The 27,103-nt window shown below is 36.0% G+C and overlaps 1 protein-coding gene across 2 annotated transcripts in view; it reads right to left on the bottom strand.

Moving 5' to 3' along the window:
- The window catches only part of SELENOF (selenoprotein F), a 52,631-nt gene that overhangs the window by 8,106 nt on the left and 17,422 nt on the right, over nt 1–27,103 (bottom strand). For both annotated transcript variants that reach the window (XM_058716699.1, XM_058716698.1), the window contains exon 3: nt 13,219–13,282. In XM_058716699.1, the coding sequence (XP_058572682.1) occupies nt 13,219–13,282 (64 nt within the window). The remainder of the gene's footprint in view (nt 1–13,218; nt 13,283–27,103) is intronic.

Genomic DNA, 27,103 nt, shown 5'->3' with positions numbered 1-27,103 from the left:
CTTAAATAATTGAAAGAACAAACCTTTAGCCAGACTCATCAAGAAAGAGAGGACTCAAGTAAAATTTATAAATAAAGGACAAAAAACAACTGACACCACAGAAATACAAAGAATTGTAAGAGAATATTATGAAAAATAACTAACTTCCCAGCAACACACAATGTTCCAAAATAGAATTAGGGAGAAAAGAGAGTATGTATTTTAACGGACCAATCATGTGTGATGAGACTGAATAATTTAAAAACACCCAATGAACAACAAAAAAGTCCAGAACCAGACGGACTCACAAGTGAATTCTATCAAACATGTAAGGAAGATTTAATACCTATTCTCAAACGTTGCCAAAAAATAGAGGAGGAAGGAAAGCTTCCAAATACCGTAATTCTGAGGCCAGCACTGCCCTCACATGAAACAAGGAAACTACAGGCTCATATTCCTGATGAACACAGATGCAAATATCCCCACCAAAATATTAGTAAACCACATGCAACAATACATTAAAAGGATCACTCATTATGATCAAATGGGATTTGTTCCAAGGATGCAAGAGCAGCTCAATTTTCACAAATCAATGTGATATATCACATTAATAAGAAGGATACAAACCTTGTGATCATCTCAATACATGCAGAAAAGGCATTTGACAAAATTCCACATCCATTCATGATACAAACTCAAAACAAAGTGGGTTTTAGAGGGAAAATACTTCAACATAATATAGGCCATATATGAAAAAGTCACAGCTAACATCACACTCAATGGTGAAACACTGAAAGCTTTTACTCTAAGATCAAGACAAGGATGTCCACACTCACAACTTTTTTTTTTTTAACGTTTATTTATTTTTGAGACAGAGACAGAGCATGAACAGGGGAGGGGCAGAGAGAGAGGAAGACACAGAATCTGAAGCAGGCTCCAGGCTCTGAGCTGTCAGCACAGAGCCCGACGTGGGGCTCGAACTCACAGACCGTGAGATCATGACCTGAGCCGAAGTCAGACACTTAACCGACAAAGCCACCCAGGCACCCCCACACTCACAACTTTTACTCAACATAGAACTGGAAGTCATAGCTGTAGCAATCAGACCAAAAAATGGACGGCAACCAAATTCATAAAGAAGTAAAACTGTCACTATCTGCAGATGACATGATACCTTATTTAATAAAAATTTTCTTTTGAAAGAGAGAGAGAATGCATTAATGGGGGAAGGGTAGAAGAAGAGAGAGAGAGAGAGAATCATAAGCAGACTCCATGCTCAGGGCAGCGCCTAACCCGGGGCTTGATCTCATGACCTGAGCCAAAATCAAGAGGTGGATGCTGAGCCATGCAGGTGTCCTGACATGATACTTTATATAGAAAACACTAAAGACTGGGGCGCCTGGGTGGATCAGGTGGTTAAGCGTCTGACTTCGGCTCAGGTCATGATCTCCTGGTTTGTGAGTTGGAGCCCCACGTTGAGCTCTGTGCTGACAGCTCTGAGCCTGGAGCCTGCTTCTAATTCTGTGTCTCCCTCTCTCTGCCCCTCCCCCACTCAGGCTCGCGCGCTCTCTCAAAAATAAACAAACATTAAAAACAAAACAAAACAAAAAGCACTAAAGACTACCCAAAACAATTTGAACAGATAAATTCAGCAAACTTTCAGGATACAAAATTAATACACAGAAAGAGAAATTAAGAAAACAATCCCATTTAAATTGAACCAAAAATAATAAAATACCTAGGAATAATTTAACCACTGAAGTGAAACACCTATATTGTATTCTGAAAACTATAGGACACTGATGAAAGAAACTGAACATGACAAAAACACATGATATTTTGTGCTCTAGAAACTTGGAAGAACTACTATTGTTAAAAATGTCCATACTACCCAAAATAATCTATAGATTCAATGGGATCCCTATTAAATACCAATAGCATTTTTCACAGAAATAGAACAAATAATCCTAAAATTTTCAGAACCGTAACAGACCTTTAATAGCCAAAGCAGTCTTCAGAAGGAAAAACAAAACTAGAGGTAACACTATCCCAGATTTCAAGATAAAGCTGTTAGTAATCAAAACAGTATGGTACTGGCACAAAAACAGACACATAGATCATGGAACAGGACAGAGAACCCAGAAATAAACCCATGCTTACACAGTGAATTAATCTATAACAAAGGAGGCAAAACATACAATGGGAAAAGTATCTTCAATAAATGGTACTGGGAAAACTAGACACATATATGCAAAAGAATTAATAAACTGGACCAGTTTCTTACACCATTCATAGGGAAAAACTCAAAATAGACTAAGGACCTAAATGTGAGACCCAAAATCATTAAACTCCTAAAAGAAAACGCTGACTATAATCTCTCAGATATTGGCCTTAGCAACATATTTATGGAAATGTCTCCTCAGGTGAAGGAAAGAAAAATAAATTGTTAGGACTACACTAAAACAAAAAGTCTTTGCACAGCATAGAAAACTATCTATAAAACAAAAGGGCAACCTAGTGAACAGGAGATCTGCAAATGACATACATGAGAAGGGGTTACTATCCAAATTATATAAAGCAATTACACTACTCAACACCAAAAATCAAACAATCTGATTAAAAAATGGGCAGAGGACCTAAACAGGCATTTTGCCAAAGAAGACATACGCAGGGCAAACACACATAAAAGATGCTGAATATCACTAATCACGAGGGAAATGCAAAATCAAATCCATAATGACATCACCTCACACCAGAGTGCCTAATATGAAAACGGTAAGAAATAACTGTTGGCTATGATGTGAAGAAAAGGGAACTTTCCACTCATGCACTGCTGATGGGAAAACAGTATGGAGGTTCCTCAAAAAATTAAACAGAAACACCATACGATCCAGTTATTCCACTACAGGGTATTTACTCAAAGAAACAAAACACTATTTTGAAAAGATACATATGCACTCTCTTTGTTTACTGCAACGTTACTTATCATAGCCTAGATGCGGAAGCCACCCAAGTGTCCACTGATAAATGAATGGATAAAGTAAATATGGTACAGGAAGAGTTCTGGTCCAAGATGGCGACTCCGGAAGATCCTGAACTCACCTTCACCATGGCCATGGACACAACAAAAAGAACTGAGGGCTGAAAAGAACAGCTTCTGCAGAACACAAGATAGAGACCACATAGAGAATGGCAGGAGAAGAGACACTAAGGAACTGCAGTGGGGAGGGATAGTACTGAGGGTTAAGTAGATTCATCTGCCCTGTGGATAGCCTGCTGCACTGGCCCCTAGCCCACGGTAGCCCCGGATCCCTTGAGGCACAGAAAAAGAGCCAAGGTTTAAAACAGCAACTAGAACTTCAAGGAACTAGCTCCAGAACCTTGCCAAACAGTGAGGAAGCTGCTGGAACTCTGTCTGGGTCAAAATAGGGGGTGAGCGCCATGGTTTACATTCCCTTTCCACTGTGACAGTGCAAACAAGACCAGGGCTCCCATCCCACACCAGCCACAGAAACCCTGGGGTATAGACAAAAAATGGGTTTAAAAGTTTACCAGAATTTCAAGATCCAGCACTAGAACACTGCCAAATGGTGGGATTGCTGCTGGTACTCTCTCCAGGCTGGAGGGGCTGGGCAGTACCATGGTTTATGTTCTCCTTCAACTTGGATAGCTTGGATGGGAAGAGGGTCCAGGTACCCTAACCAGCCTGCTGCTTCAGTGAGCCCCAGAGCCCACATCAGCCCCAACCACCCCACCAAGCAGCTCTAGCACAGTGCACTCTGGGACACCCCTAGCTGATGTTCACTATAGATCTAGCAGTTGTGCCAAGGTGATGCAGCACTCTGGGCCCACAACCTCTTTGGCTTCAAATGGCTTCCTAGAGCACCCCCAGCACACAGTGCACTGGGGACGCCTGGCTCTCACCTGCTTCAGCTCTTGGAACCCCCAGCGCATGCTGGCCCAGATCCAGTCCTCTGCCAGGACACTCACTGCACTGAACATTCTGGGACACTCTGGCTTACACCCGCTTCAGGTTCAGCTTCAGCCGTCTTACCAGGATACTTTCTACCTGGAGAGCCCTGGGATAGCAACAACCAACACCCACTGTGGTTTCATATCTCCTTCCAGGGCAACCTCTACACAGAGAGCTCCAGGACCACCTTGACCAAGCCCACTTCACCTACAGATGTCTTACCAAAATGCCATGTACACAGAATACCATGGGACCCCCAGGCACATGCCCCACCTTGAATCAAGCTGCTTTGCCAGGGCACCCTCTGGAGGGCCCCAGGACACCTCAGCATGCATTTGATCAGCTTCACAGTCTACACAGGGGACGACAATACACAAGACCGTTCTTGCAAGTTAAGAAGTAGCTGTTCTGCCTAATCCACAGAAACAAGCACAGAAAGTAAAGCAAAGTGGAGAGACAGAAGAATATGCTCCCAATGAAAGAATAAGACAGAACATCAGGGAAAGACTAAATGAAACACAGACAAGCCTTGTGGCTGACAAAGTTTAATCATAAAGATGCTTACTAGATTGCAGAGAAGAATGGAAGAACTGAGAACTTCAAAAAGGAGAAAATGTAAGAACCAATTAGAGTTGAAGAATACAATAACTGAAATGAAAAATACATTAGGAGGCATCAACAGTAGGTTGGCAGATGCAGAAGAATGGTTTAGTGATCTGGAAGACCTTAACTGCTACAGAAAGCAACTGAGCTGAATAGCAAAATGAAAAGAATTTTATTTTTTTAAATTATTATTTTTTAATGTTTTATTTTTAAGAGAGAGAGAGAGGGAGGGAGGGGGGGAGAGAGGGAGAGGGAGAGGCAGAGATAGAAGAAGACACAGAATCTGAAGCAGACTCCAGGGTCTGAGCTGTCAGCACAGAGCCTGATGCAGGGCTCGAACCGACAGACCATGAGATCATGACCTGAGCTGAAGTGGGATGCTTAACTGAGCCACTCAGGTGCCCCAAAAAAGAATTTTAAAAGTGCATAGAGCGGTGCCTGGCTGGCTCAGTCTGAAAAGAGTATGACTCTTGATCTTGGGGTTGTGAGTTCAGGCCTCATGTTGGGTGTAGAGAGTACTTAAATAAATAAAACTTAAGGGGCACTTGTGTGGCTCAGTCGGTAAAGCATCCGACTTCGGCTCAGGTCATGCTCTCCCGGTTCATGGGTTTGAGACCTGGTTTGCGCTCTGTGCTGACAGCTCAGAGCCTGGAGCCTGCTTCGGATTCTGTGTGTGTGTCTCTCTCTCTGCCCCTCCCTTGCTCACACTCTGTCTCTCTCTCAAAAATAAACATTAAAAAAATTTTTTTTTAAAAATGAAAAATAATAAAAAAATAAATAAAACTAAAAAAATGATGATATTAAGGGATCTCTTTGATAACAGGAACTGTTTGCAGCAAACATTTGCATTACAAGGGTCCTAGAAGGAGAGAGAAAAAGAGCAGAAAACTTAAGAAATAATAGTTGAAAACTTCTATAACATAGGGAAGGAAACAGACATTCAGGTTCAGGAAGCACAGAGAGTTCAAAACAAGATGAACCTAAGGAGATCCACACCAGGACACAGAATAATAAAAATGTCAAAGGTTTAAGATAAGGGAAAAACATTAAAGCAGCAAGAAAGTGAAAAATTACATACAAGGGAAACTCCATAAAGCTATCAGCTGAATTTTCAGCAGAAACACTACAGGCCAGAAAGCAGTGGCATGATATAATCAAAGTCCAGAGAGGGAAAACAAGAAAACCACCCCACCCACAACCTACCACCAAGAATATTCAATATGGTAAAATTATCATTCAGAATTGAAGCAAAGACCAAGAACTTCCCAAGCAAAATTAAAGGAGTTTATCAGTACTACATCAGACTTACAAGAAATGTTAAAGGGACTTAAGTGGAAAAGGTCTTAATTAAAAAGTAAAAACAAAAACACAATAAAGAAATGAATACAGACTGCTATAAACTTAGGATATTATATATGAACCTCATTGTAACTACAAACCCCAAACCCAAAACAGATACACAAAAAATAAAGAGAAAGAAAGCCAAGCAAAACACTATAGATAATAATTCATCAGAGAGCAAGGTAAGAAAGAGAAGAACTATAAAAACCAAAAACACAATAAAATGACAAGTACATAGCTACCTATAACTACTTTAAATGTAAATGGACTAAATGCTCCAATCTAAAGACCTAGGGTGGCAAAATGGATAGAAACAAAACAAAACAAAAACCAAGACCCATCAATATGCCACTGACAAGACCTCACTTCACATCTAAACACACATACAGACTGAATGTGAAGGGATGGAAAAAGATATTCCATGCAAATCAAGTGGGAAAAAAAAGCCTGGGTAGCAACATTTTTATCAGACAAAATAGACTATCAAACAAAGACTCTAACAAGAAACAAAGACGGATATTACATAATGATAAAAGAATCAATCCAATAAGAGGAACTAACAATTATAAATATCTATGCACCCAGCAATGGAGCACCTAAATACATAAAGCAAATATTAGGAGAGACTGACAATAATAAAGCAAATAAAAGGAGAGACTGACAGTAATACAGTAAGAGTAGGAGACTTTAACACCCCAATTACATAAATGGATAGATCATCCAGGCAGAAAATCAATAAGGAAAAAGCATCTTTGAAGGACATACTAGACTGGATGAGTTTAACATATCTACAGAACATTCCATTCACAAACAGAATACACATTCGAGTGCACATGAAACATTCTCCAGGATATATCACATTAGGCCACAAAAGAAGTCTCCATTTATTTAAGATTGAAAACATATCACACATCTTTTCCAATCACAAGGAAGCTAGAAATAAATCATACACCAAAAAACTAAAAACACACAAACACATGGAGGCTAAATGACATGCTTCTAAATAACCAATGGATCAATGAAGAAAGCAAAGAGGAAATTAAAAAAAAAAATACATAAAGACAAATGAAAAGGAAAACATAATGGTTCAAAATCTGTGGGCTGCAGCAAAAGCAATTCTAAGAGGGAAATTTTTATTTATTATTATTTTTTTTCTGAGAGAGAGAGGGTGCAAGTGAGTGAGGGACACAAAGAGAATCCCAGGACGGGCAAAGAGACAGAGAACAAGGGAGTTGGGGCAGAGAGGGAGAGAGAGACAAAGTGGGGTTTGAGCTCACGAACTATGAGATCATGACTTGAGCACAAGTCAGATGCTTAATGACTGAGCCACCCAGGAGCCCACCAAGAGGAAACTTTATAGCAATATAGGCTGCTGTGTAAACAAGACAATAAAAGCCTCAAACAGTCTAACCTTACACCTAAAGTACAAAAAGAAAAACAAAAGGTTAGAAGAAAAAAAAAAATCAAGATTAGAGCAGGAATAAATAGAGATAAAAACAGAACAGAAAAGATCAACGAAACCAAGAGTTGGATCTCTGGAAAGAAACAAAATTTACAAACCTTTAGCCATACTCATCAAGAAAAAAAGAGAGAGGACTCAAAATAAAATCAGAAATGAGAGAATAACACACAGAAAAACAAAAGATTTTAAGAAAATACTATGAAAAATTAATATGCCAACAAGTTGGACAACCTAGAAGAAATGGATAATGTCCTAGGAACATACAATCTTCTAAAATTCAATCAGGAAATAAAACAGAAAACCTGAACAGACCAATTAACTTGTAAGGGAACTGAAATGGTAATCAAAAAAACTTCCAACAAACAAGACTCAAGGACCAGATGGCTCCATAGGTGAATTCTGCCAAACATTTCAAGATTTAATAACTATCCTCAAAAAAGAGAGGAAGAAGGAAAGCTTCCAAATACTTTCCACTAGGACAGTGTTACCCTGATACCAAAACAAAGACACTACAAAAAAGTAAATTACAGGCTAATATCCCTGATTAACATAGATGCAAAAGTATTCAACACATTATTATTCAATCATTCGACAATACATTAAAAGGATCGTTCACCACAGTCAAGTGAAATTTATTCTAGGGGATGCAAGGAGGGTTCAATATTCACAAATCAGTCACTTTGGTATACCACATTAATGACAGAAACGATAAAAACCAAATGATCATCTCAACAAAGACAGAAAAGTCATTCTTTGACAAAGTACAACATTGCTCAGGATAAAAATGGTCAACAAAGTAGGTTTAGAGGGATCATACCTCAACATAATAAAGGCCATTATATAAAAACCTAAAGCTAACATCGTACACAATGGTGAAAGTTTTTCCTCTAAGATCCAAAACAAGAAAAGGATGCCTACTTCCTGTCTTGTCACTTTTCTTCCACCTAGTACTGGAGGTCCTAGCTGTAGCAATCAGACAAGAAAAAGAAATAAAAGGCATAAAAATTGTTACAAAAGAAGTAAGGGAGACCTGGGTGGTTCAATTGGTTGAGCAACCAACTCTTGATTTTGGCTTAGGTCATAATCTCATGGTTCATGGGATTGAGCCCCACATTCGGGCTCTATGCCGACAGCATGAAGACTGTATGGGATTCTCTCTCTTTCCTTCCTCAGTTAATGTATTCTCTCTCTCACAAAACGAATAAACTTAAAAAAAAAAAAAAAAAACTGTCACTATTTGCAGATGAAATACTACATAAAAACCTAAAAATACCACCAAAAAACTATTAGAACTGATCAATAATGATTCCAGTAAAGTTTCAGGATATAAAATTAATAATGCAGAAATTGGTTATATTTCTACATATTAACAATGAAGTAGCAGGAAGGGAAATAAAATAATTCCATTTACAACTGCGCCAAAAACAATAAAATACTTAGGAATAAACTTAACCCAGGACATGAAAGAGCTGCACTCTGAAAAGTATAAGACATTTACAATAGAAACTGAAGATGATAGGGGCGCCTGGGTGGCTCAGTCGGTTGAGCACCCAACTTCGGCTCAGGTCATGATCTCACTGCTCATGAGTTCGAGCCCTGCATCGGGCTCTGTGCTGACAGCTCAGAGCCTGGAGTCTGCCTCAGATTCTGTGTGTGTGTGTGTGTGTGTGTGTGTGTGTGTGTGTGTGTGTTTCTCTCTCTGCCCCTCTCCCACTTGCTGTCTCTCTCTCAAAAATAAATAAAAACATTAAAAAAAAAAAAGAAATTGATGATGCTATAAAAAAAATGGAAAGATACTATGCAAATGGTCTGGAAGAATTGATGTTGTGAAATGTCCATACTAACCAAAACAACCTAAAGATGTGACACAACCCCTATTAAAATACCAACAGCATTTTCACCAAACTAGAACAAATCACCCTAAAATTTGTATGGAACTACAAAATACCCTGAAGAGCCAAAACAATCTTGAGACTGAAGAACAAAGCTGGCTGTATCAAAACCTTAGACTTCAAATTATCCTACAAAGCCATACTAATCAAGAGTATGGTGCTGGCACCAATATAGACACATAGATCAACAGAATAGAGTACAAAGTCTGAAAGGAAAAAAAAAAACAACAACCCACGAGTATGGTCAATTAATCTAAAACAAAGGAGACAAAATATACAATAGGGAAAAGACAGTCTCTTCTACAAATGGTACTGGGAAAACTAGACAGCTACATGTAGAAGAATAAAACTAGGCCATTTTCTTCTACTATTTACAAAAATAACTAAAAATGATTCAAGACCTAAATGGGATACCTGAAATCATCAAAGTCCTAGAAGAACACATAGGCAGCATCTGTTTAGCACTGGCCTTAGCAACATTTTTCTTGGTTTCTTCTCGACAAGGGAAACAAGAGCAAGAACAAACTAATGGAACTATACAAAAATAACAAGCTTATGCACAGCAAAGAAAACCATCAGCAAAATGAGAAGGTAACCTACTGAATGGGAAAAGGTGTTTGCAAATGATCTGATAATATCTTAAATATATAAAGAACTTCTACAGAACTCAACACCAAATACACAATCCAATTAAAAACTGGATAGAGGGCCTAAAAAGATTTCTTTACAGGGGCACCTGGGTGGCTCAGTCGGTTGTGTCCGACTTTGGCTCAGGTCATGATCTTGCAGTCAGTGAGTTTGAGTCCCGCATCGGGCTCTGTGCTGACAGCTCAAAGAGAGCCTGGAGGCTGCTTCAGATTCTGTGTCTCCCTCTCTGTCTACTCTTCCCCCAACTCACGCTCTGTCTCTGTCTCTCAAAGATGAATAAATGTTAAAAAAAAAAAAAATTTTTTAAAGATTTCTTTACAAAAAAGACAGATGACAAAGAGACCTATGAAATGATGCTGAACATCACTAATCAAGGAACTACAAATCAAAATCAGAATGAGAGATAACCTTATACCTGTCAGGATGGTTAGAATCAAAAGGAAATAACAAGTGTTGGTGAGGATGTGGGGAAAAAGGAACTCTCATGCACTGCTGGTGAGAATGTAAATTGGTGCAGTCACTTGTGAAAACAGCATGGAGGGTCTTGAAAAATTTTAAAATAGAAATACCATATATTCCAATAATTCCACTACTGGGGTATTCATCCAAGGAAAACAAAAATCTTTTAAAAAAAGATATATGCATTTCTATGTTTATTGCAGAATTATTTATAATAGCCAAGATAGGGAAGCAACCCAAGACTCCACTGATGAATGAACAGCTAAAGATAGAACAGGTATACAAGGAAGGTAGTCAATGGTATTGTAATAGCACTGTATAACAAGAGATGGTAGCTCTGCCCATGTGGGTACAGCCCATTAGTGTATAGACTTGTCAAATCACTATGCTGTACACCTGGAAGTAATGTAAAATTGTGTGTCAATTACATTTTAATTAAAAAAACAAAGTATGGAATTCACAATGGAGTATTACTCAGCCACAGAAAAGAATGAGATCTTGCCATTTGCAACAACATGGATGGATTTAGAGGAATTAAGGTAAGTGAGATAAGTCAGAGAAAGAAAAATACCATATGATTTCACATATATGTGAAATCTAAAAAATAAAATAACCAAAAAACAGACTTTAAATACATAGAACCAGTAGATGCCACAGAAGTGGATGGGGGTTGGGATGGGTGAAATAGATGAATGGAGTTAAGAGCTACCAGCTTCAAGTTATAAAATAAATAAGTCAGATAAAAGTACAGCATAGAGAATACAGTCAGTAATATTGTACAACACTGTATGGTATCAAATGATGACTATACTTATTGTGGTTAGCACTGTGGAATACATAAAATTGTTGAATGAATATGTTGTACACATGAAACACTATGTCAATTATATACTTCAATAAAATATTAAGGATTACAAGAAAGTATTCAGACTGCCCTTTCTACTTAAACAACCAAAACATGGAAGTCAGAAGAATCTTAAGAGCCAGACCTGGAATTGGCTTTGGAATAGAATTTGGGACTTTTTCCCCACAGGCACCGAATGGTTTAAGTTCAATAAAAGGTTTGTTGATGACAAAGACTTTTATAAAGCGATGATGACATGAAAGTTAGTTTGGTATTTGTAGTTACTGCAACAAGTGACAATGGTCCTTCATGCCCTATTCCAGAATAACTTTAGGGAATATAATAATGGTTATACTTAAAATATGCCAGCTTCTCAGGGATTCAGAAAACAATGGCATCATATATAATTATGTTCAATATGATTATATATTACAGAATTAAACAATCATTTTCATTTTAAACTTACATTAAATATTTATACATAGGATTAAACTCTAATTGTTTTTCAAAAGGAAAAGACAGTATGACTACATGCACCCCAAGTATGATAATTTAAGTATACATAAGAAATGTATATATAATTAATTTCTACTACAAGGTTTGATAAATTCCACTCAAGCTTTTACTATTCTTTTTTTTTTTTTTTTCAACGTTTTTAATTTATTTTTGGGACAGAGAGAGACAGAGCATGAACGGGGGAGGGGCAGAGAGAGAGGGAGACACAGAATCGGAAACAGGCTCCAGACTCCAAGCCATCAGCCCAGAGCCTGACGCGGGGCTCGAACTCACGGACCGCGAGATCGTGACCTGGCTGAAGTCGGACGCTTAACCGACTGCGCCACCCAGGCACCCCTCCACTCAAGCTTTTAAAGATTGAACTTCCAACTGTAGAAAAATTATTACCATAGACATAATAAAATCTGTCTATTTGCTGAAGGCAAAAAAAAAAAAAAAAAAAAAAAAAAAAATCAGCGTGAGAAATTTTTTCCCTAAGCAGAAGTAGATATACTCTGTGCTACATTAGAATATGTTTATTCTAACCAAGAATGTATTTAATTAAATGTGTATCTGCTTTGGGCCTTACTTACTATTACATTTCTGTGCCAAAATGAGCAATATTTTATTATAAATAATCCTAGGTCAGCAATAAAGGGCATCTGTGAATACAGGTAGTTTTATAAGATACTAAAGCCACAAAATTATCTTGCCATTAAGATACTAAATCCACAAAATTATCTTGCCATTAAGTGAACAAGGCAAGAAGTCATGAGAAAGTCAGGAGATGTAAAAATAAGCCATATAATAGAGCACTTACATATTTCAATTAAAAAACAAACAAACAAAAGAACTTCTTTACCTTTAGACAATTTTAGTTTTATAAAACTGATTTTCAAATGACAAGCCAGGACAGAACAGAAAAGTCTTAGCCCATGTCTTTTTCGACATGCAAAGCTCCACTACTGTGATGTCAAACAAAGGAACACATTTTCACAATTATCCTTTTACATATTTATCTTTAAAATTTCCTGTGAAGATGTACATGTACATGCAACTTCTTTGCACCTCAAATTTTATGGTAATTAATTCTCTTTTTGACGACTTGTCACTTTGTACAGGTCTATTCTCACTCCAATTGTTCCTTAGGAGAGTTTTATATAAATGAATTTACACTTAAGATATATTAGAATGGTGCGCTATTTAAGGGGATTATATTTATATCTGGTAAAACAAAGGCTCTTGTAAAATTTATACTTGGTAAAGGAAAGGCTCTCCTTTTAAGAAAATAATCACTTCATTATGTGTTACATCATATATTATGCTTGCTTAAACTACTAGTATTCAACAATTACTATAAAACTCTACCTCCATGAAGACAAATGTGGAAAAAATACATATAATGTTGAGAAAGTACAATCCTAAAAATTCTTATTCTTGGGAATATTTAATAAAATTATTCTTGTAAAATGTTGATTTAAAATTATTAAAGTGAGAATTTGCTGGAGATAATTTTACATACCTTGGACTTGAGGGAACCTCCCCAATTTTCATCCACAAACTTCAAGGATAGCACCCGCATAAAGCTGCAAAAAGACAAGAATTGAAAAAACTGGTATAGTTTTAAAAATGTAGTTATTTCATAGCATAAACACTGAAGTTAAACAGATAATATGGAATAAAATAAATGTCAGAGTTGGAGAGAACTATGTATTTCCAGTACAACAGAAGAGAAAATAGAGGCCCGGGGACATTAAATGATAGAGGAATTTAGGTTTAGTAGGAAAAAGATTGAAGGAGATATGGAGAATTGACGATGGATTTGAATAGGTAAGATGTCCTTGGAAGTTCTTCACAAAATCCTTAAGATTTCCTATGGATTTTTAAAATGCTATATTGAACACAGGTATGTATTCTATTCATCTATCCAACATACATACTTAATGAGAATTTTTTCTGGTTGCTGTTAAAATTAAGTAATCAGTGTTTTAAAATGAAATAAAAAAAACAAACCTCAGTATTTTTTTTTTTTAATGTTTATTTATTTTTGACAGAGAGAGAGAGACATAGCATGAGTGGGGGAAGGGCAGAGAGAGAGGGAGACACAGAATCTCAAGCAGGCTCCAGGCTCTGAGCTGTTAGCACAAAGCCCGGCACAGGGCTCGAACTCACAGACCGTGAGATCATGACCTGAGCCAAAGTCAGATGCTCAACCGACTGAGCCACCCAGGTGCCCCCAAAACCTCAATATCTTTAAAAAATAATTACAGTATGTACTATATAAAGATATTATGAAAAAACCAGTAAAATCTCATTAAAAAGAACTAAAATGCAAATATTTTCCCTTAATGAAATTCACTTGAAATGAATTAAATGGTAAATATTGTTTTTCCAGCTATATAGAACCTGCACAATCTCTTTACAGTAAAAGCTAATTATGAAAAACTCCAATGCAAATATTTTACTGCAATGAATTTAGCTGAAATGGAATCAATGGTAAACATCACTTTTTTTAAGCTCTAGAACCTGCCCATTTTTTTTTTTTTTTTTTTTTTTTAGTGACATGGTAATGCTAGGACTCTAAGAGAAGGCAGGCAATTATAAGAACATACTATATTTTGTTGGCTTTTGCATTTGTTTTTGTTAGCTTTTACATTTGGTTTTTTTATTATAGGTCCAAGAGCTAAAGATGACTTTTACTTTTTAAGTTATAAAGTAACATAAAAATCCCATGTACTATGTATGATTATATTCGATACTTTGGAAAATATAAAAAAGCACAAAGTAGAAATTAGAAATTCATTTTAATTCCACCTACCCAAGTGATAATGAATTTTTAAACATTTTAGAGATTCTGAGCTAAATCAATAATTCTTAAAGTTTTGAGGGTCATAGATACGTTTGAGAATCTGATGAAATTGTTTTAATTCGGACTATTCATGGACTCTGGGAAAATACTGATGAATTTCAGATTAAGAACTTTAACGATCATGCAAAGGATAAAAATTACAGATTCAAAGGGGTACATTTACCCTGATGTTTATAGCAGCATTATCAACAATAGCCCAACTATGGAGACAGCCAAATGTACATTGACTGATGAATGGATAAAGATGTGGTGTGTGTATACACAAAAAGAATAAAAGCTTATCATTTGCAATGATGTGAATGGAGGTAAATTGTATTATGCTAAGCGAAATAAGTCAATCAGAGAAAGACAAATACCATGTGATTTCACTCATGTGTAGAATTAAAGAAACAAAACAGATGAACATCTGAGACGGTGGGGGGAGGGGTGGGAGAGAAGGAAACCAACCACAAAACACTCTTAACAATAGAGAACAAACTGACGGTTGATGGAGAAGAGTGGGTAGGAGATGGGTGATGGGTATTAAGGAAGGCACTTGTGATGAGCTCTGGGTGTTGTACATAAGTGATGATCACCGAATTCTACTCCTGAAGCCAATATTGCACCATATGTTAACTAAAATTAGAAACAAAACCAAAAACCTCTGATAATCTCCGAAGAGTCTTTGCAGCATTAATAACCTGACATAACTTTATACAGTAAGTCACTTTTGAATAAGATTTAGTTAATCCATTAGACAACCCCTCAGAATATCTTTAAGAATAACAGGCCATATTACCCACAAGGTCATGAAAAGATGTTCAACATCACTAATCATTAGGGAAATACAAATCAAAACGACAATGAGATACCACTTCACACTCATCACGATGGCTATTATTAACAACAAAAACAACAACAACACAAAAAATAAGTGGTGGTGAGGATGTGGAGAAATTAGAACCCCTGGGACCTTATGTTGGTAACTGTAAAGTGGTGCAGCCACCATGGAAGATAAAATGGTGGCTCCTTAAAAAATTAAAAATAGAATTATATGATTTGGTAACAAAAAGTTAGAGGCCAACTCAAATGACAGATGAATGGATAAACAAAATGCGGCATATGCATATAACGAAATAGTCAGTCTTAAAAACAGAAAATTATGACACATGCTGTCACATGGATGAATCTTGAAGACAGTAAACTAAATGAAACAAAGTAGTTACAAAACGATAAATACTGTACATTTCCACTTTTATGAGGTACTTACAAATTGAGAGACAAAAGTAGAATGGTGGTTGCCAGCAGCTGGGGGAGGGAAGAATGGGGAGCTACTGTTTACCGAGAATGGAATGGAATTTCAGTTTAGGAAGATGAAACGGTTCTGGAGATAGAGGACTAAAAATAGTTAAAATGGTGAATTTTATGTTATGTATATATTACCAGAATCAAAAAAATTTAAAAAGTTATAAGGCCCATAGTAAAATTTGGTTATTTGATTTATATTTTATTTGCAAGTTTGTGATCCCTCGGAAACTCTAAGTGGAGATTCGATTAGCTTCCGTAGTAACATTTCTCTACACTGCTGTTTCCCAATATTCTTCATATCATGACACGTTAAGAACTTTATGGAGTCCTGGGGTAAGAGGCGGCTGCTTATAACAGATGAATAGCTTTTTGGGCCCTGAGCACCACAGTCTCCATTTGGTTGTCACAAGGATTGAAGGACTCCATATCCTAGCACACTTGTAATGCATTCATGGAAAGCCCATCTCTGCACAACGAAACATCAACTGGTTAAAAATGTTAGAAACATATTCTTTAGTGAATAGCAGCTCAGATGTGACCTTCTCCAGGAAAACTTCTGTTTATCTCCTATTCTGTTTGTGGTACTTTCAGTGGAAATCTGTTCTTATGATGTACTATAAATATTCTATAATTTGTGGAAAGGAAATGTCTTATCTATCATAATTATCTCCAGAACTAGATACAAAGCTTCTCAATGTATGTGTGCTGAATGGAGAGAATTGTTCATTTAACAGAATTAAATACCTCTTTTTTCATTACAGAACTTTAAAAACATTTCAAGTTCCTTTGATATCAACTTATAGACTAGACTACATTGTGCTTAGTTTCAGTCTAGGGTAAACAGAAAATTTATCTCAGAGCTGCCTAACATTATTAATATTAAATTCTAAAAGCATTAACTTGTTATGTTAGTTGGTTTTTTTCTTATGAATTTGTTCATAGGACAATACTGGTTTTTCATGATGAATAATTTAAATTAACTACAAATTGTGGTCAACTTTCAGGGACTTATAAAGTAATAATAAGCATCTTTGGCATCACACAAGTTCACATAATAAAATATATACTATTAAGGGGCGTCTGGGTGGCTTAGTCGGTTGAGTGTCCAACTCTTGATTTCAGCTCAGGTCATGATCTCAGAGCCTCGTGTTGGGCTCTGCACTGAGAGAGCCCTGTTGGGCTCTCTCTCCCTTACTCTCTATGTGCCCTCCCTCATGTGCTCTCTCAAAATAAATATCAAAAAGAAAAGTTGAAAATATGCTACTTCTAACAGAAATTCTCTAGGGAATAAAGTATGAAAGGATTTAAAAAGGTTAAAAATTGTAACTCCTTGACTTTCCCTCTTAGCATTTGGACTTTTTTTTATTTAACAGAGACAGAGAGAAAAAGTGTGAGGAGCAGGGAGGAAGAGAGAGAGGCAGACACAGAATCTGAAGTAGGCTCCGAGCTGTCAGCACAGAGCCTGATGCGGGACTTCAACTCACAAACCGTGCGATCATGACCTGAGCCGAAGTCGGACGCTTAACCTAATGAGTCACCTAGGCGCCCCTAGCATTTGGACTTTTTTTTTTTCATGGCTGGGTAATACTCCACTGTGTGTGTGTGTGTGTGTGTGTGTGTGTGTGTGTGTGTGTGTGTGTATCCCTTCATCTGTCAATGGACACTTGGGTTGCTTTCATAACTGAGCTACTGTACATAATGCTGCAATAAACACAGAAGTACATCTCTTTGAATTAGTGTTTTCATCTTCTTAGGGTAAAAACTTAGTTATGGAATTACTGGATCATGTGGTAATTCTACTTTTAATTTTGGGGGAACCTTCATACTGTTTTCCACAATGGCTACACCAATTTGCACTCCCACAACAGTGCATGAGGGTTCCTTTTTCTCTGCATCTTTGCCAACACTGGTTACTTCTAACAAGAGGATATAAAAGTGGTGAATATCTCTGCACACAACATGGGAGCAGCTAAGTACATAAAGCAATTATTAACAGACATAAGAAAAGAAATACACAGTAATACTGTAGTAGTAAGGGACTTTAAGATCCTACTTACATCAATGGAAAGATCATCCAAACAGAAAATCAAGGAAACAGTGGCTATAATTGACACATTAGACCACATGGGCCTAACAAATATATTCAAAACATTCCATCCAAACATAGTGGAATACACATTCTTTTCAAGTGCACATGGGACGTTCTCCAGAATAGATCACATTAGGCCATAAACACATCATAATAAATTCAAAAAGACTGAAATCATATCAGGCATCTTTTCTGACCATAATGGTATGAAAATCACCAAGAAAAAAACCTGAAAAGAACACAAATACATGGAGGATAAATAACATACTACTAAACAATGAATGGGTCTACTCAGAAATCAAAGAAGAAATTAAAAAATACATGGAGACAAATGAAAATGAAAACACAATGATCCAAAATCTTTAGGATACAGCAAAAACTGTTACAAGAGAGAAGACTACAACAATACAGGTCTACCTCAAGAAACAAGAAAAATCTCAAACAACTTAACCTTTAAGGCCTAAAGGAGCTTAAAAAACAAACAAACAAACAAAAAAACCAACCAACAACAATAAAGCCCAAGCCAGTAAGAGGGAGGAAATAATACAGATTAGAGCAGAAAGAAATAAAATAGAGACTAAAACCCCAATACAACAGATCACTGAAACCAGAAGCTGGTTCTGTGAAAAGATAAACAAAATTGATAAACCTTTAGCAGGACTCATCAAGACAAAGAGAGAAGACTCAAAATCAGAAATGAAGGAGGAAAAACAACAACCAACACCACAGACATACAAAGGATTATAAGAGATGCCAACAAATTGGACAATATAGAAGACATGGATAAATTCCTAGAAATACACAACATCCAAAATTGAATCTGTAAGAAATAGAAAATTTGAATAGACCAATTACCAGTAATGAAATTGAGTCAGTATTCAAAAAACTCCCAATAAACTAGTCCAGGAATGGATGGCTTCACAGATGAATTCTATCAAACACTTAAAGAAGAATTAATATCTATTCCTCTCAAACTATTCCAAAAAATAGAGGAAGGAAATCTTCCAAATTCATTCAATGAGGCATTACCCTGATACCAAAACCAGATAAAGACACTACTAAAAAAGAAAACTACAGGCCAGTACCTCTGATGACCATGGATGCAAAAACCCTCAAAATATTAGCAAAGTGAATCCAGTAATATGTTAAAAGAAAACTATTCACCATGATTGAGGGATTTATTCTAGGAATGCAAGGGTGGTTCGATATTCACAAATCCATGTGATCCACCACATTCACAAAACAAAGGATAAAAACTGTATGATCATTTCAATGTACAAAAAAAAAAAAAGCATTTGACAAGGTACAACATCCATTCATGATAACAACTCTCAACAAGCAGATTTAGAGGGAACATACCTTAGGCTATGTATGAATAACCCAAAGTTAACATCATACTCAATGGTGAAAACCAGAAAGCTTTTCCTCTAAGATCAGGAACAAGACCAGAATATATCCACTTGCACTTTTATTCAACACAGTATAGAAAATCCTAGTTGCAGAGGTCAGACAAGAAAAAGTTATAAAGACATCTAAGTTGGTAAAAAAGAAGTAAAACCATCACTATTTGTAGATGAAATGATACTATCTACAGAAAACCCTAAAGACTCCACCAAAAAACTATAACTGATCAATGAATTCAAAAGTTGCAGGATACAATATGTACAGAAATCTGTTGCACTTCTACACACTGATAATGAAGAAGCAGAAAGAGAAATCAAGAATCCCATTTATAATTGCAACAGAAAATAAAATATTCAGAATAAACTTATTTAAGGATGTGAAATATCTGTACTATGAAAACTATAAAGCACTGAGGAAAGAAATTAGGACACACAAAAATGAAAAAACCTATCATGTCTATGGATAAGAATCAATATTGTTAAAATAAACAAGTTCTATAGCTCAACACAAAAACCCCCAAATAATCTATTTAATGGCAGAGGACCCGAAAAGAAATTTTTTCAAAGAAGATACACAGATGGCAGACAGACATATAAAGCTACCCACCAGCACTAACCATCAGGGAAATGCATATCAAAACCACAATGACATATCATCTTATACTTGTCAGAATGGGTAAAATCAAAAACAAAAGAAAAAACAAGTGACTTTTACTATTCTTAAAATAAATTTCAGCTTTGGGGTCTGCTGATTTTTTCCCAATTTAAGATATTTTAAGTATTACCAAGATTATTATTTATATGTATCTCAATTGTAGATTCATAAATTTTCCTAATATTTTGGAACAATATACTTCTTTTTTTTTTAATATGAAATTTATTGTCAAATTGGTTTCCATACAACACTCAGTGCTCATCCCAACAGGTGCCCTTGTCAATGCCCATCACCCACTTTCCCCTCCCTCCCACCCCCCATCAACCCTCAGTTTATTCCCAGTTTTTATTTTTTTATTTTTATTTTTATTTTTGAGACAGAGAGAGACAGAGCATGAACGGGGGAGGGGCAGAGAGAGAGGGAGACACAGAATCGGAAACAGGCTCCAGGCTCCGAGCCATCTGCCCAGAGCCCGACGCGGGGCTCGAACCCACGGACCGCGAGATCGTGACCTGAGCCGAAGTCGGACGCTTAACCGACTGAGCCACCCAGGCACCCCTATTCCCAGTTTTTAAAAGTTATACTCCTTTTGATTATAGAAAGACTTCTCTGAAAATAATTTATCAGAGAATAATAATTTATTGGAATATAATAATTTTTTCCCTCACATACCAACTTGGCCAACCTCTTGTTTTAAATTTTTTTTTAGTTAGGGCTTATAATGAGGTTTTCATATACAGAAAACAGCCAAAATCTTAATTTTGTGGTGATAACTATTCTGTAATTAAAGTATAACTATGTGGCTATACAAAATGGTTCAAATTAACAGGCAAGTCAAAAAAAATGTCTATACAGTTTCTCACCAGATAACTAGATTATGACATGTTAATTTATAACAATGAACAAAGGGGACACTTTTGAGTTATGTAAATTTTCTGAATTTGCTAACTTTTCTGCCATCACACTACCACGACAAACCCGTAAACTCGCTCCATGTCAGACATCCTCCACTAATTTTCCCAGAAGGCAGTCTCTTGCTCATAAGAAATAAGAACAAGTGTTGTTGGGTTGAGAAATCAAAAATTTAACTTCAGTGATGCCAGAGCAGCTGGAAATTGAAGGTAACATCAAAGAATGGAGGGAGCCACAAAAAGGGGATACTCCCAAAATCTGTGAATAAATTCTCTTCAAAACTTGGCCTTTCCCAAAAAAATGCACATTTAAGAACTACTGAACTGTATTAGGCTAAGAATTCTAGACATAACGATAGACAACATTCTCTATGGGCCATAAGAGATGGACAAAAATTTCAACAGCTTCACTGTGCTAGAAAGTAGAGCTAGGCAAACCCCTTTGGCTTTTTCATTTAAACTGGATCTGCCACTTCTAAGCCTATGCTAAAGAATTCACCTTAGTACTAATGAAAAAACCGGAATAACCACTCTTTAACAAAGCTAAAAACCAAGACTCCATAAGATCAAGGTATTCACCCATAGTGTAACAGTATGCAAGAGCAAAATCCAATGCTCTTCACACATGATATTATAATCTAGAGACCTAGAAACATATAAATCACAATATCAAGTGTACATTAAAAAGCAACTAGACACATGCAGAAACAGGAAAATTACTGATCTCTGAACCCATCCCAGACAAATTAAATTAGGATACTTGGGGATAAGATCCTGGTATCAGTACTTTAATTACTGTTACGACTTTTAAAGACACCCAAGCAATTGTAATGAACAGAGAGAAGAATCACTGCCTTGGACTATACTCAAGTATTAATAAGGCAAAAATTGCAAAATGACCAAACAGGAGACTAACCAATTCTGAAAGGTAAACCTAGTGGGCATTGGCCAAAGCAAGACAAATGCTGTAATACTGTTTTCTTCCCTTATGAAGCCTTGCTTGCAGCCATATACTCTTATTTTTGAAATCCTCTTAAAGGCAAAGCTTTAGTATAAATACAATTTGGTACATTCAGAAAAAACTACAAAACTTTGAATATTAAGTAGCAATATGAAGAAAATGCTCTAATGTTACATGAACAAAAGGAAAAACTTTTAACAGTTGAATAAAATTCAGATATGGGGGAGTCACTATTTTATAGGTCTACTGAAGGCTTGCCCTTAAATAAAATGTAGGGATTTAAAAATAAGGGAGTATGGCTATAACACAATTAAAACTGAGTGCATTATTTAGAGCTCTTAAATAAAAACAATGATGATGTACTCAAATATATTAAATAAGCCATTCTTCCAAATGGTTAACTGCATCCAGTGTAATTTCTTAAAATTAACTTTACTCTTTTATATGAAGGACAAAACACACCACACTGAAGCTACTTGTAGCAAAATTTGGTCAGTTAATTCTCAAGAAAAACATTTTCAACAGAACTATACGTTTAGTGACCTGCTGATGTCTTAAATTTTAATTCATTATTCATCATCAAATCATTCCCATAGTTTTTGTATTTTTTTTTTTATCATTCCCATATTTGTTGATATTTTTTTAAAGTGCAGAGTGCTAGAAACAAGTTACAGTTACACATGGACAATTAGGGTACTACAGTTTTTGAGATCTAGTAGTAAAGCTTTGATCAAGATTTCACTTTAAGTCACTGAAGCAGCAGATGTATAAGGCAAATAGTTTATGTGTTGACACTTTCATACACTTTGACTAATGGCATTCTTGCAAAGGAATAATGAATGAATATGGAGGATTAGGGAAGTAAGTTCAGTTTTACAATTATAGAAAACCAAACTGGTAAAGATAATTCTCTAACATTATATCCCTGAGATTACACTATTTATTTTTAGGTGCTTTCTAATGAACTCTGAAAAAACAAAGCAATGACCATGTCTAAGGAAGCTCCCTAAGTTTAAAGCTTATTCTACTATAGTATTAAAGTGCTATTTATTTTTGTATCTTTAGTTTCTGCTCTGAGATTGAGAAAACTAGAAAACAAGCTAACATCAACCTTAATTTAAATTAAATTCCAAGGAAGTAAGAATACACCAGGGGAATCTTTCATTAACATACAATCATTGTTCCACTGAAAAGCTCAATAAAAATGTATTAAAACAAAATGAAACAAAAACCAAAATATAAAATGTTTGACATCACACTCCAAATCAGATCATTCCAAATATGAAATCTGATTAAAAAAGAACAAGGTTTCTTTCAGTATTGTGATTAATAACAGAATTTGCATATGTACCTAAAACAAAGAGAATTTCATAACCAAGAGGTAAAACTGTAACGACTGGACTGTCACCTGAAAACAATCACAGAATGAAATGAAATGACTTGACGCACCACCACTAGATTTCCTGAGCTCAAAATATCCAAAGAATTAGTAAAAATGAGCCTAAGCTTGAATATCTTAAAAATTTTTTTAATGTTTATTTATTTTTGAGAGGGAGAGAGACAGAGTGCAAGCAGGGGAGGGGCAGAGAGAGAGGGGGAGACAGAATCCGAAGCAGGCTCCAGGCTTTGAGCTGTCAACACAGAGCCTGACACGGGGTTCGAACTCATGAACTGTGAGATCGTGACCTGAGCTGAAGTTGGATGCTTAACTGACTGAGCCACCCATGCGCTCCAGCTTGAATATCTTAGTAAGTAGTTTTAAAATAAAACCAACTAGCCCCTTGGTAAAGTAAAAACATTTTAGAAAATGGCTATTTAGTATATAGTTCCCAATAAAAAATTCAATGTCTTTTTGCTCCTTAATGTTTGAAAAATACATTTTCAATACATTTTCTTCTTGATTTGAATAAATGAGATCCAGACAAAATATGGTTCAAAATCCAAACATTCAATAGCCTCAAAAACTGACCACAAAGGTGCTATATATGGTAGCAAAAGCTGCTTTTCAAAAGAGAATTAAATTCTGTTGGTGTTATTACCATGTCAAAACTGAACATCATTATTTGTCATAAAATGGGCAATTATGATCATCCTTAAGAAAGGTTACAAATATCTTAAAAAAAAAGTTACAAATATATGAAATATAAAACACAACCAGCACAAACTACATTATGGTTGCACTCTATTAAAACTAAAGAAGGTAATCTCCTTATCGTAAAAAGATACAAAAATAAAGCTGTAATAATCCAGAAGGTTAAATATTTTAAATATTAAGAATGGCAATATGAAAGCAGAACAAAAGAAACTAGACCATTCAACACCTTTTATTTTTTGACAAGCACACTATCAATTTTACATTTCATTAAGGTACTCAGATAAAATCTATGACCTTCTAAGTTAAAACTTTTAACACCTCTTCAGAAGGAAAACTGAAAAGGCAGTCTGTACCTACGGGGTATGCTTTTATGAAAAGTTATCCTCTTTACTGCCCCTTCTCTCATCCCCAACTACTGCCTTTAGGGGGCTACCATGCAAATAGCTGAAGTCTACTGTAGTCTTCTTTTGTTGAGGCTACCAGTTTCTCAAATAAGAACATGGGAAGCATCTTTACTCACCTATTCCCCCTTCCAATCCAGTATAATCAATAAATCCTGAAGGTTTTATTGCCTAAATCTGTTTTAGATCTGTCCCTTCTCCATTTTTACTACCAATATGTTGGCTTAAGCCCTTTTATCTTGCCTCTGGAAAACAGCAATATATTTTTCTGGCAACCGTATTCCCCTCTGTCCTATCAATTTTCCTTCACACTGACAACGAATGTAATTAAAATACAAATCTGACGCCGGTTCATTGTTTATAATCTTTTAATTTTGTCCCCTGCCTATAGAACAGAGTCCAAACTTCTTACCAAGGTACATAGGCCCTACCTTCCTAACCAGCACCCTCTCTCATCATAACCAAGCTACCTGAGATGGCCCTCTTTTTCATGACTTTGCCTTTTCACTATCTTTGTCTTATCACTAGTTTTCTCCTATTTTCCATTTTATCCTAAACAGCAACTTCTACATAAGCAAGTGGTGATATTTACCTGAAATGTCAAAAGGTTATATGCCCTTCTTTCTGTGTGCGTTCATAGCACATAAGTGTATTTTGTTTACAGCATGCATTTCACTGAATTCTTTCAGGAAACCAATGCATCTGGAAGTAATAAAGAAGAAATTGTACAGAAGGGTATAAAAGAAGTAAAAATTTTCCTCTGCCTCCTACCTGCCATTCAATAACTTTTAAACTGTTTTTAGTTCTTCTGTTAGTAATGATTAACATGGTTATATCTACAGTTCTCAATATATCAACTTAAAGAGATTTATTGTCTTCTTTTCAACTTTTAGCTTATTCCTAATTCTTTTAGCGGTTACCTTCATAACACTGGATATTATGCGTTAGTTCAGTAAAATATCCTGCCAAATGCATTCTAGCAGCCCAATTTCCATGCCTATTTCTCTACCTGACTCCTCGATGACAGTGACTATTGTCTTATTTTGACATTCTCAAAGCCCATACCAAGAAGAAATATTTATGGTATAAACAAAGTTTATTTTGACTCTGAGGTAGGTATGTCTAGAAATGTAGTTGTAAGGCAGCCTCGATCATGAATTACTTTAAGGGTTTATTTCCTTTTTAAATATGGTAATCTGCAAATGTGACAAAATGTTTTAATATGCATAGATAGAACCTTGATCCGAACTTGTTAAATACCTAAAACACTGACTACATTTATTTACTTGAAAAAGAGAGAAAGAGCGAGCACACGCACACGAGTGAGCTGGGGAGGGGTAGAGGAAGAGGGAGAGAGAATGTTAAGCAGGGTCCATGCCCACAACAGAGCCCAACACAGGGCTCGATCTCATGACCTTGAGATTATGACCTGAGCTGAAATCAAGAGTCAGATGCTTAACTGACTTGAGCCACCCAGGCACCCCGACTTCCCGACTTCCTTCCTTCCTTCCTTCCTTCCTTCCTTCCTTCCTTCCTTCCTTCCTTCCTTCCTTCCCTCCCTCTCTTTCTTCATTCATAAAAATTTTTTTTTCTTTAACATTTATTTATTATTGAGAGACAGAGACAGAGCATGAGCAGGGGAGGGGTAGAGAGAGTGGGAGACATAGAATCTGAAGTAGGCTTCAGGCTCTGAGCTGTCAGCACAGAGCCCGACGTGGGGCTCAAACTCACAAACTGTGAGATCATGACCTGAGCCGAAGGTGGTCGCTTAACCAACTGAGCCACCCAGGCGCCCCTTATTTTTTAGTTGAATATAGATGAAATGCCACATTTAGAAAACATTAAAAAATTAATATTTTCAGTTCAATGAAATAACTACATAAAATATTTTAAAACTTCTCCTACATAACTTATACATTATTTATAACCATTTATTAGCTGAATGACTTTAGGCAAGATCTCCAGGCCTTAGACTCAACTATAAGATGGGATAATAATTGCACTTACCTCAGAGTTGTTGTGAGAATTATATAAATTAATTAATATAAAGGACTTGGAACAGCAGCTTCACATAATAACAAATGTTAGTAGCTATTATTAAGTAAATATTTGTGTTATTATTTTGTACCGTTGCTATGTAGGAGTCTTAGTGATTCTTTCACTGAACTAGAACTGTTGCCAAATATTTAGATCTTTAAAAAAAAGCTTTGTGAATAATGTTTTAATACTATAATTAGAATAATCTACTGAAGACATATTTTTGTTTCCTTTGAAGAAATAGCTCATGTATTGATGCTACAGACACACTACAAAAGAGAAGCTATTTTAAGTAACTGTGAAATTTCTTTAGCGACAATTTCACGCACAGTTAGCTTAACCTCCATTTCATCCTTCTATGTTTTACACACCAGTAGCAGCTCTACCAGTAGTAGATAGGCTAAAGCTTAAAATATGCCACTTTCTTGAATAATGCTGTTTAAGCTGACTTCTAAATTACTCTCAAACCAGCTACAGATTTTCTATGTAAATTGAATGTAACTAAATGTTTTGATGTTCTTTTCCCTGAATTATGAAATATTATATGAAATATTATTGAAAATGTTTGTTTGGGTCTTTAGGCCAAATTGTCAATATATCCTTGAGAGAAAAAAACAAGTAATGGGAGTCATTAAAGTCTATGGTAAACTGAAAAGTAAAGATTTAATAATTTAAAATAAAAACTACCAATGGAATTAT

The sequence above is a fragment of the Neofelis nebulosa genome, chromosome 2 (assembly GCF_028018385.1).
Source record: "Neofelis nebulosa isolate mNeoNeb1 chromosome 2, mNeoNeb1.pri, whole genome shotgun sequence".
Taxonomy (NCBI): domain Eukaryota; kingdom Metazoa; phylum Chordata; class Mammalia; order Carnivora; family Felidae; genus Neofelis; species Neofelis nebulosa.
This window is presented reverse-complemented; position numbering and strand designations above follow the sequence as displayed.